The sequence below is a fragment of the Pleurodeles waltl genome, chromosome 2_1, assembly GCF_031143425.1.
Source record: "Pleurodeles waltl isolate 20211129_DDA chromosome 2_1, aPleWal1.hap1.20221129, whole genome shotgun sequence".
Lineage (NCBI taxonomy): Eukaryota > Metazoa > Chordata > Amphibia > Caudata > Salamandridae > Pleurodeles > Pleurodeles waltl.
Genome location: NC_090438.1, coordinates 666,375,249 through 666,387,710, shown reverse-complemented (window position 1 = coordinate 666,387,710; position 12,462 = coordinate 666,375,249). Strand labels below are relative to the sequence as shown.

The 12,462-nt window shown below is 41.2% G+C and overlaps 1 protein-coding gene across 1 annotated transcript in view; it reads right to left on the bottom strand.

The window, feature by feature from the left end:
- Positions 1-12,462, bottom strand: part of LIMD1 (LIM domain containing 1) — a 300,888-nt gene that overhangs the window by 7,876 nt on the left and 280,550 nt on the right. The window contains exons 7-9 of the mRNA XM_069216256.1: positions 9,880-10,010; positions 8,994-9,045; positions 3,338-3,406 (exon numbers count right to left, since the gene is read on the bottom strand). Of these exons, the coding sequence (XP_069072357.1) occupies positions 3,338-3,406; positions 8,994-9,045; positions 9,880-10,010 (252 nt within the window). The remainder of the gene's footprint in view (positions 1-3,337; positions 3,407-8,993; positions 9,046-9,879; positions 10,011-12,462) is intronic.

Sequence of the window (12,462 nt, the reverse complement as noted above, 5' to 3'; positions counted from 1 at the left end):
GACTAAGTTTCAAATACAGACATCTTGAGGATGGTGAATTAATATAGTCTAAAATTCCTCATACTTAAAAATCAGTTTTGGTGCAAAACTCCTTTTGACTAAGAACTTAATGAAACACAAGATTCCCTTTGCTCTATAAATAATTCCCAGGGCCTGGCATTTTCTCTAGCAATTGATAATGGATTTTACCAACTATCTCTCATTCCTAGATCCAATAGAAACCTCTTGACATAATTTAGCCAAGGAATTCTTGAAGTTCGAGGTCGGCTAATGATGTCACTAAGCGCACCTCTATGTGGTTTAACTCTCCAACCGGAACTAGTTCAGTATGGGCCCTAATTTTGAGAGCTGTGGGACAGGTCTCGGTACCAGATCTAATGTTAAGAGCAATAAAAAAGTGTTCTGACACAAATTCAATAGAGACCTTATGAATTTGTTCTCCTCAATCTCTAAACCTACCAGTATCACAATACCCCCACAATTCTGTGCCCTAGGGAGCAGAATTAACATTTTGGGCATTGTAGATTTCTAAGACCGTGGGACACTGGGTGGAAGGATTTACAACTGGTAAACTTAAGGATGGCCAAAGACCTATAATTAATGAGTGGAAATCTCTTCATACCTATGGCACCCATGAGTTGGAATTAGGCTGATTGCCAAATAATCAAATTCTCTATTTCAAGGTGAGTCTCCCCCAACCTTGTCCTACCTCTAAAGCTCTTACGTTGTTTGTAAGCCATGAACTTAGTTCTCTGGGCATTCAGTTTAAGCCAACGATTGTCACAGAATAACAGGGAAAACATATATAAGAGAATTTTTCAACCCTTTGGAGGTTTTAAAAAAAGAAGGGTATTGTTGGCGAAGAGTAGTACCTTCGGCCCAGATAGAGTCCGGTGAGTCGTTTTCACAGTTATCCAGAAAAGTAATACAACCACCAATGAAGAGGGGGAATAAAATCATGTCAAAAACAAAACCCTGGCAGACTCCTTTCATTCTTTTTTTCTGCTAGTTGACCATTTAGGCCCATCTTTAAGTTCTGATAAGAGGGTAACATAGGTGTAGGATTAAGTTGGGCTCATCTGTTTTCTCAATTAGCAGGCTCAATGTAGTTGATACATCCCTATAAATCTCTGACACAGCTTTGTTAGAGCTACAGATGGCAATCCATTTAACAATTTTTGGATTGTTACTTATTGTCAGGGTATCAAGACTATAATGAGAGATGCAAACCTGAGTATCAATCAATGAACCCTGAGTTTTAAGAGAAAATGGATAGTAGTCACTCTCTTCTCTGTGGAGGACTGTCATAACAAGTATGATTCTCCAAGCCCAGACATCTAGAATAATATATTCTATATTACTACTGTAATCCCCTCTCCAAAATATAGGAACAGCAATGCTATCAGCGAAGGAGCATCCATCGCTTGCATGTAAGCGATCAGTTAGAGTTAATATCAACCAACTTGCTGTTGATCTGCTCAAATTAAACCTAGAGGGCGCCATTAAATCTGGGATACCCCAAAATGTACCTTTGTCTTAAGTCAGATCCTGAGTGGTTGATGGTTCATATGTTATATTAAAGTCACCTACAACAGTGTCATTGTGGATACTAATATAAGAACTCAATGAAGTATTGATAGATCGGAGGGTAACCGATTTAATTTGGGTGTTTATGGTTCTATTATAGATATACAAAATAATGAGGGCATCCTGTGGTCAGAAATAATCTGCAATTCCTGTTTGACTAGCGAACCTGCAGCTATCTCTTTAACAGAACACTTTAAAGAAACTTCCATTCATACTACTAGGCTGCCACAAGCTCTCCTTATCTGTGTAGTTATAGCTGGGGTACAGGAACTCCTGTAGCCAAACCTATGCACATTATCTAAGGCCCAGAAACCTTAGCACATACAGAATTAATGTTCATTTAAAAAACAACCATAATCATTATTATTCAATTTTAATTTTGATACAGCTATATTCCAGCTAGTAACAAAGATATTTTTCCCTGAAAATGACTGGAGAGAGACAGAAGACCCACCTGTATCAAGTCCATGTACTTGAAAGTTACTTGAATTTTGAAGGCTAGTAAGATATTTGCCGACCTCATCCCTTCCTGAAGTTCCCTCCGTTATAACAGAGAAGTACTCAGAATCAAACTGCAGGATTCTAAGAGTGTCAGTGTTGATGGCTGGTTGTCAGTTATTCTCCAGTAGGTCAGAGACCACAGAGAAACGATTGGCAATGGGAATGTGTACAGAAGCTGATCTTGCTAGTGAAAGGGATGTCTCTTTGATTCTGGATTCAGATGACTAGAAAAAAGCCTAGAGGCAGAAGCTTCACTGAACATGAGTTACTGGGGTCCAAGTGAAACTGGTACAAAAGAGTGCGAGGAACACTATCCATTATTCTAGGATAATTATATCTGTGCCCATTTTTCTCAAGTGGAAAAATGAAATATCTGAAGCATCCTGAATGAGACAGTAAATGCTGTATGAATGCAGTCAATATTAGTAGGTTTAATATAAGCTTGAACGGGTACTATTCAGTCCTGCACATGTTATACGATTACTTTAACCATATTAGTTGGAAGTTGGTAAAAATGTTTCTGCTAAATCAACAAGCCACATGAAAGCTATCGGATCATATAGGAACCAATTCAATTCAAATGTATTTTTTGTTGAAAGTTCAAGGGTGTTCAGATTTGTGCAATCACAAATCTCACAACTAGGATGAATCTTATGACTTATGAGTAAGGTGAATCTTGAAGTATGGATAATCGATGATCTCTGGGAAGAGGCAGGGCTGTGGCCCTTCTGGGAAGGGACAATTACAAAACCATCACGTTATAGTTACTCACAAATCTTCCAATTAAATTTGACCAGTGTGTCCATCCACACCAAATGTCATGCAAAGCTGAAGTTCGCAAACTGATCATGGAAAACACCTCATATTTAAAGTATGCACATGTACTGCTTTATGTCTGCTGCAGTAAACAAGGCAGGTGTGATAAGCGTAGAAATCTTCAATTTATCTAAATTCCCAAGTCTAGCCTGGGTGATACTTGTAAATTCCTACATATGTGAAACTTATGTTAATGGTGAATGTACATTTTTAATATAACTACTATATCTCAAACTAATGTTTGGCAATTATACCCACGTTGATCAGTATAACCTAGTAGTGACCAATGTGTAAATCATCATAGCAGACAAATAAAGTATGACTTTGATCAGGCACCAGTGAGCATAGTTTATTAGAACAACCAGAGTCAACACAACACAATATTTTCAAAACATGTGGAAAAATGTGTCCATGTAAGTGCTGTGTTCCTTACCTCACAATGATAACACTCCACATGGTAGTCCTTGTCCATAGATACGACCCTAATGGTTTCATCCGATCCCTGTAAGCATTTGAACAAGTATGAATATATTAAGGTTAGAAGCATGGTAACACATAGAGCCATTCAAATTCCTCTTCTATAATTTAAACACTTCACCCAGGCGAATGATGATGAATGATGCCAGAGAAACTAATTTCAACCACAAAATTACCAATAATTGCCATCAAGTAATGTGTTACATCTCATTCTTTTAAGATACAGGTTTGCCTATCACCTCATTGAAGAGTATTGGTCCAACCATTGCGTTCTTACATAAATGTGAGCCTCGTTAATAGCTCAGGCACGTTTTCTAGAACTAGGTAACTCTTCACATTCATTTGCAACAAGATAAAATGGCAATACATTTTCTGACACTGTGTATTTGTAATTTACTTTCAGCTGCCTTATATCCTGACCTGGGGGAAACAGTCAAGATAATGCTCTTATCTGAATGAAAATTAGAAACCACTTTGGAAACAAAACAAAAATATAAACTGAAATTCATATGGAATGCTAAATATCCAAATTGTTCTGCTGGTAGAGACTACAGAAAAAAGAAAACTGTCTGAAAACTGAAATATATAATCCACTTTGTCCATCAAACAAAGCAAGGCTTCATTGTGTATGTACAAATGAGTTCCGAACCTCATCCCAAGACAATGTTTCTAATAGGAATATCTGTTATTTAGGCATATTTATAAATCCTTGAATCCAAGCGATTTCCTGCAGGGCCACCAGAAGCCTAGACTGTAAGTGAATCTCAAGTGTTTCTGTTGAATCAGTAAATGGAATAGCAGTGGATGTGTAAACATCCACTGCAGGGAGACTACCCGGGTCAATGGAGCTTTCAATACATCATTTGCAATGATGATGCTTAATGCTACAGGAACCGAAGTGGCTGATTAGAGAGTGGGTGCATTTGTGCCATTGCCTAGGTGTGAATGTTTTGCCCCTGAAGCAGAAAGGCCCAAGTCAATTGAACTCGTTTTTTTTACTGGCACGCTCCCAGCAGGCTTCTCAGATCCTCCTTTTGTAAGAAGGTGCGGGTTCCCAGATTCCGTAAGGCTGGATGGGGAGGACGTTACATTTATGTTGCTGCTGTCAAACTGTGGAACACCTTGCCAGCTCACATTTCTGAAGGAGACTCATTTGCGGCATAAACACTTGACTACTTGGCTTTTTTCCTCATAGATTCCTCTATCTGCCGCTGGACCTTGCACTGTTGAGATTACCTTCCCTCAACGCTTTGACACCTTCGGGTTTAGCACGCTCTATAAATTCTATACAAATCACATCAATGTCTGAAGCCCAAAACACTAAGTAAAGTGTGGGATTTATTATGTGTTCTTTCTGTTGGGTGTCTGTTACGGGAGAGGAGAAGTGTGACACATTACATGCCTGAGTTTTAGTCCACTGCTCACAGAGTAGCGCTGTTCATGGAACGGGGAATGAGGATGTTGTGAGATAACGGAATGAGAATGTTGGGGAGAGACAGTTGAAGGAGAGCTGTTGGTGAGAGGTTGCAAGGACAGAGTGGCGGATCTTCATCATGTACGTGTGAGAAAAGAGAAAGTTATTGCAGACAATACAAATGGTGTGCTGGATGAACCAGGTATTGTTGGTGTCAGGAAACCTCCTGTGGAGGTGTCAGACAGGAGGAGGAGTGGGAGAATAATTAAGAAACCATCTTATTTACAGGATTTCGTTCCACTGTAGTTTAGATATTTTTTGTGTGTTATGCACTAATTTGGTAAATTATGATCATGTTCTGTCCACAGTTCTGTATAACATTTGATTGTTGTAGTGGCAGTGGTTGTTTATATAGTGTATCGATTTTTTTCAGGTTTCCATTTTTGTACACTTTTCTGTTGGGTGTCTGTTATCGGAGGGAGAAGTGTGGCATTTATTATGGCTTCTTTCCTCTGGGTGACTGTTATGAGAAGGGTAAGTCTGGCATATGTTACTAGCCATACTTATAGGTTATGGTGTTAAGCACACTGCTCAGAGTAGCGCTGTTCATGGAATGTGGACTAAGAATGTTGTGGGGCAATGGCATGAGAATCCTGGGGGCGAAGGAGAGCTATTGGTGAGAGGTGGCTGAGGTGCATGAAATAAAGATTCGTCTCACCTCCTGTCATCATTATGGAGGGACCCCACAAAGATCCAACAGAAATATGACAAAACATCAGGTTTGGTAGCCAGAGTGTTAGTTGGTATCATGCATACCCCTAAACGTCTTCAGTGACAAAGCCAGGTCCCACAGAAATAGAAACCCATTTGCTTCCTTATATCAAACATGTCCGTAGTGTCCGATTTAAGAACTTCACCACCATTGCACAGACTGATATTGCCAGCAGAAATATACTCAAAAATTACTTTTCACACTACTGGTGAAAGAACGAAATGAAAATAAGTTAAAACATGGATGTGAGTCACTTGTTTAATAACGTATCCTAACATAATTTAAATAAACAAATATAAAAAAGCAGCAAGCCACCTACTTCTTTAGACCCCAAGATATATTTGAGTCAAACTTGAGATTCTTTTAGTCGAATAAGTCCGTTTAGGTGTTAAAACATGTTTGCCCTCGCAAGAGATTCTTTGAGTGGCAACTTTTCAAAAAACATCAAGACCTTCAAAATTTTAATTTTGCAAAGGTAACTCCTAGAACATAGGTGTGCCCCCATTTGTGGTAACTGCAGCAACTAACTAACAGTTGACATACAATGGACAAAAGATTCCCACTTGGGAACAACGCCAGAATTTAAACAAGCTTTGGCAACGCCAATATGTCTCGCCTATACAACAGCTATTGGTTTTGGCAATGTGTTTTTGTCATGTTAGAAACCAGTGTGGCTGCTAAAAGTCAGTGACGTGGAGTGTCCTAGAGTGTAGTGGGGGAGGGGAAGGAGTAGAGTGTCGTAGACTGGATTTGTTGGAGTACAGTGATGTAGAGTGGAGAAGGGGAAGTTAAGTGTTGTAGAGGGGAGTAGAATTCAGTGGCAGAGTGCAGTGCCGTAGAGTGTACGATAGTAGAGTGTCAGAGTGGAGTTGAGTGGAGTGGGGTGGGGTGGAATAGGGTGGAGTGGATTGAGGGTATGGGCTGGAATGGACCGGAGTAAATTGGGGTGGACTGGATTGTGGTAGGGTGTACTGGAATGAGTTTAGTAGGGTGGATTGGTTTGGGTGGACTGAATGGGGTGGACTGGATTGGAGTAGGTTGGACTGAAAAGGAGTGAGGAGAATTGGGGTTGATTGAAATAGGGAGGATTAGATTGGTTTGGGGTGGGTGGACTGGATTGCAGTGGTAGGGCTGCAGCAAGGTAAATTGGAGAGGGGTGGATTATATTAGAGTGGGGGGTTGGAGTAGGGTGAATTAAGAGTGGAGTGGGTTGGATTAGACTGCAAGGGAGGGGAGTGGATTGGAGTACACTGGAGGGGGGTGCATTGGAGTGGGATCGATTGGAGTTGAGTAAATTGGACTGGAGTTGGGTGGGGTGGACTGGAGTGGGGTGGATTGTGTGGGCTGGATTTGAGTGTGGTGGATGGATTGGATTGAGTGGGTGGACTGCACTGGGGAAGAGTAGGGTGGAGTTTCAGAAGAATGGTGGACTGGACTGCAGTGGAGTGGGTGGACTGGATGGGGTGGGTTAGATTGGAGTGGAGTGGGTGGATTGAAATGGGATGGGTGGAGTTGGGTGGGTGCACTGGATTGGGGTGGGTGAATTGGATTGGACTGGGGTGGAGTGGATTGGAGTGGGGTGGATTGCATTGATGTGGAATGGATTGGAGTGGGGTGAAATGGTCTGAAGTGGGGTGGACTGGACTGAAGTGGGGTAGACTGGAGTGGGGTGGACTGGAGTGGGGTGGAATGAATGGGGTGGAATGAAGTGGGTGGGGTTAATTGGATTGGGGTGGATTGGCATGGAGTGTGGTGGATTGGAATGGAGTAGATTGGACTGTAGTAGGGTGGACTAATTGGAGTGGGGTGGATTGGTTTGAGGTGGATATGACTGAGGTGGGGTGGATTGGGGTGAACTGGATTGTGGTGGGGTGGATTGGATTGAGGTGGACAGGATTGGGTTGGGGTAGACTGAGTGGAGTAGAATGGATTTGGCTGGATTAGGGTGGGCTGAATTGGTATGGGGTAGACTGGATTGGAGTGGGGTGGATTGGATTGGGGTAAGGTGTGGTGGACTGGAGTAGGGCAGATTGGAGTAGGGCAATTGTTTTGGAATGGAAAGGGGGAGATTGTTTTGGGTTGTGTGTGCCAGATTGGTCTGCAGCAGATTTGAGTGCGACATGTTGTTAGGAATTGGAGTGGGGCAGATTGTTATGGATTGGAGTGGGGCAGATTGGTTTTGGATTATAGTGTGTGGATTGTGGTGCACCTCGATTGTAGTGGGGTTGTATTGGGGAGGGAGTGGGGTGGATTGGACTCGGGTGAGGTGGATTGGGCGTGACCTGGACTGGAGTGGGGCAGATCGGAGTTGGGCAGACTCTTTTGGATTGGAGTGGGGAAGATTGGAATGGGATGGACTGGAGTGGGGCCATTTATGGATGGAGCAAATTGTTTAGGATTGGAGTGGGGCAGATTATTTTCAACTGAGTGGGACACATTGAAGTGGGGCAGATTGGAGTGGCATAGATTAAAGTGGGGTAGTTTGTTTTGGATTGGAGTGGGATGGACTGGAGTTGGGAAGACTGTTTTGGATTGGGAAAGGGCAGATTGTTTTGAATTGGAATGGGGCAGATTGTTTTGGATTGGAGCAGACAGTTTTGGATTGGAGTGGGGTGAATTGGAGTGAAGCAGATTGGAGAAGGGCAGATTCGAGTGGTGAGGTTTGGGAGGACTGGATAATGGTGGATTGGATTGGGAAGAGTGGTTTGGACTAGTGTGGGGTGGATTGGATTGGTCTGAGGTGGACTGGTGTGGGGTGAGGTGGGGTGAGAAACTACACATAAGAAAGAAACAATGCCTCTTTGCAATATTTAGAACAAGATAATCCTCACCTTTTGAGAACAGTGCCCACAAGCAAAAAAAAAACAAAAACATAAGTGCAACGTGAGAAAAGAAGGCTTGGCAAAATAAAATAAATTTAACTATAGAAAATAAATCTTTGCAATTTTGTTTGTCCTGCTGGGCATGTTTTAGCCAGTCACATGCCTTCTGTTTGCATGGCACTAAAAGTTAAAAGGAACAAAATAGTACCTCATTCATGTAGGGAGCAGCAGATGGGCACTGACTAAGTTGAATCAATCACTGTTTGGCCCCTGCGCCGCAGAAATGATGCTTGACCTGCAGTGATGAACTATGAGGCTGTAAAGAAGAGTGCCAGGCAAGGCAACAAATAGCCGGCACCAAGCACGCGTGCGCGCGCACACACACACACACCCACACATTTAATAATGACTGTAGAATTGCCTTCTGCATGGTTGTGCGGTACCTTAAAAGCATTTATTTTTCATTAGTGTGCTTACGCTGCATGGTGTGCTTGTTAGAACATTTGAAATGATCAGTCTGATGGAAGCAAGGATGTTCAATAGGAATTTGTGTGGATACGCTACAGAAATAAACCTGCATTGACAGCAGGAATCTGCCTCCTACCTCCGGTGGAAGAATGGCCAGTCCACAAGCAGCACATTTCGGAGCCAAAACCCTGAAATAAAAAAATTTGAAAAGTGTCTGCTTCATGCTGTTAAAGTAGCTGAAATGAGATTTCATGTCTGAGAATCTGTGATAGAAATAGGAAGTGTTATAGCTTCCAATATCAGTTAGACAAGAAAAATACATTTTCGTCAAACAAACAGGTGTAATCTTTTGTGCTTTTTTCTACTAACTCATTCTGTTTTTAAGCAGCAAGCCTGTAATAGATTGTCTCCATGCACTACTCTGACATTTAACAAATCATTTAAGTATGTTACGCTATTATATCGGATGTTGAATGGGTGGAGTTATTTTTCCCTTGGTTTCTTGTAAAATGACCACCCATAACATCCTTTTCAGCATCTACTACTCTTCTGTAGTTTTTTCAATGTTTTTATGATCAGCACCCCTGCTTATCTTGTACACATGCTCATCATCTCTGATGGTTCTCGGCATACCACAGCCAGGACAAAACCAAACTGCAGATTAAGATGTAGTGTTTAAAGAATGCCACTTCAAAATGCATTATCAGTCCACAAACCATCCACCTCTTCTATTATTTGTTGAAATTATATTTGTCTTTGACCCTGTACAACACTTTGTTGCCTTTTGTATGGGTTTGCGGTACAGAAATACCACCATTAGTCAAACTTCTGTTTCTTTTTTGTGCTTCTAGCACTATTTCTATTTTTTGCCATATTTTAGCACCATATTTTGCCATGAAAGTGAAACATTTTAGCCTCCAAAAAGATATAAAATTGAAAGCAGTGCCAATTTTGTAGCCAGAATTAAATGTTTTTCTGGTGATTTTTCCACTTTACAACATGTACCCAAATACAGGACTTACTTGTGGTAATCCCTCACACAGTAGATCTTATTGTCAGCATCCACAGTGAACGGCACCCCGTCCAGGCACTCATTGCAGATCACGCAGCGAAAGCAGCTCGGGTGGTAGGATTTTCCCAAGGCTTGCAGTATCTAACAGCAAGATGAATGGAGAAAGGAAGGAGGATGAAATGTGAGGATGGTACTCTGTCAATAAGTGCGAGACAATGACAATGGGAAGAAGAGAAATTAAAATAAAATTAGAGAACGGAAAAAAGGTCTGAAAGCAAAAGAAGGCAAAGAGTGGGAAGTCTGAAATGAAGGGAAAGAATTGAAAAAGGAAGCAGGGAATAGAAAAATTGAATAATGAATAAAGGTATGGAAGGGTTTGCCATGAATGGAGGTATTGCCGTCATGAGACCAAGCAACCATTGAGTGATCTGCCACTGCCAGTTAAAATTTGATAAATACAACTTGGGCACAGACTTTTAAACTCTTATGGGCACTATTGCAATAATAATATTAATAAAAATACACAAAAAAGAATGCGTAAGCACCGCAGCAGAGACACGCTAAAATAATGTGAATGACATAACATCTCAATAAAAGCAAAAGCAGTAAGTTTCGATGAAACAAATGAGAAAATAACCTGTCATTGTGCAAGATAGTTCCTAGTTTCAGGAAATAACACAAAGATTTGAATTGGGACCCAATAAATGATGTTCCTGTGACAATACCTCGATTGAAAGGTCAGGAAAGAATTGGCAGATTACATACCAATTATCCTAATAAAACCATTGGATTGTACATAGTATTTAAGGGGTCTGACAAAAAATTGGGGGATTTTCAGTTCTCTCAAAACTCTAAATGACACCCTTAAGTTGGTTGCACAGTTCACAGTTCAACGCCATGTAAAAAACATAAGCATAGAAGTCTATTACAGAAGAGAATACCAAGGTTCTCTGAAGAGCCTTCTAGCCGCGAGGTCAAAATGTAAGGCCACCACTCAAGGCCCACAAATGAAACACCCAGAAAAAAGACAAATGGCTGCACCAATCAACTCAGAGGACTGTGACCCCTGTAAAAAATAAACAACTAGAAGAGTTCTTTCATCAGTGATGAATATATGGGGATAAGGTAGATGATGATAGTTCAATCGACACAACCAGTTTTCTAGACAGATTCTTTCACTGAAGTTCAGCCTTTTAACTTCCGCAGATGAGCTGTGGGGTGAATCACTTAAGACAAGACAATAATGGATCACGGATAAAGCAAAAGCACTTGAGCTTTACTAACTTTTAGGTGGTGCAGAACAAAGTACCACTACACAAGTTTAAAGTTGGGCGATAGCAGGAGAACTAGTGCTTTTTTCCTTTGGACTTTTGCCCACACTCTAGGAATAGGAGAATCATCAGGAAAACCAAGGTCATAATACAAATCGAGAAGCCACTGGATGGCCTTTAAGAAGTGGTAAGAAACAAACAAGAGCACTGTACTCTGATAGCCAAAAGTGGAGACTTTGTTTGCTGAGGATATCCTGATGATGTCTGACTCACAATGAAAAACAGATTTGAGGCGGGCGTGTCCTCCAAGAGTTGCGCCTTATTTAGGGCATGACTTCCATGTGCCAACCCGAGCTTCTTAATGACTCCTCAGCTTATGTGCTAAGTCCCTTTGCAGAAACAACAATCTTATATTGATAGTGAATATGGATCCAATATATTCAAAGTTCCACAGCAATGGTAAGTGGAGATTTATTCCAGTTATTAAGAAAGTTAAGTTGCCACAATAGGTCACACACCCTGGTAATTTCCTTTGAAGTCTATTGTTGGAAGGACGCAAGGCAGTAAGTCTGGGTCCTGGGTGAATATCATGTATGCCGAGGGATTAACCCTCCCTATACATGATATTCACTCAGGAAGCAAGAACTTTAGTAAAGACCACGGACAGTGGCTTGAGACCAACAGTAAACATTTAAATTGTTAATAAAGGATTGCAAATCTTTGAAAGGATTGGACTGGTAACCTGATATGTAAATATGCATATTTTAGATCTAACCATGTCATGGGAAATATCAATGGTGCAATCTGCAATTTCACCATCTTTACTTGGGCAGATGCAACAGTGCAGTTCAGGCCCTTGATGTGCAGCATCAGCCTGAAACCTCTTGATGTTTTCTCCACCAGAAAAATGATAATGACAACGAGATTCTGCTTGTCGGGTCAGAAGTACTGACAGCTCATGAACCAATAACTGCACCCCTTCCCAATGTACAGGACCCACAATTCTAAAACGTTACTCCTTTACAGGTCTAAAAAGTTCCTTCCCCAATAGGAAATCTTAACGTTCATCAGCCCAGTGTATAATTAGCGGTTTCTTAGGGCCTGGTGATCATGCTACTGGCTCAGTCTTCTTATGCTATATTGTTGGCAGATACTTGCTAAAAAAAAAATTGTTTTGTAGAAGATATGAGACTAGTGACGGGAGTGACGACTGCCTCCACGTTAGGAGTAGGGGCCTGATACCTGTTTCTTTCCATGAAGGGATGGACGTGCATTTTATTATTGAAAGCCTTCATCATGAATTCTTTGAGCTGCAGCTTAAA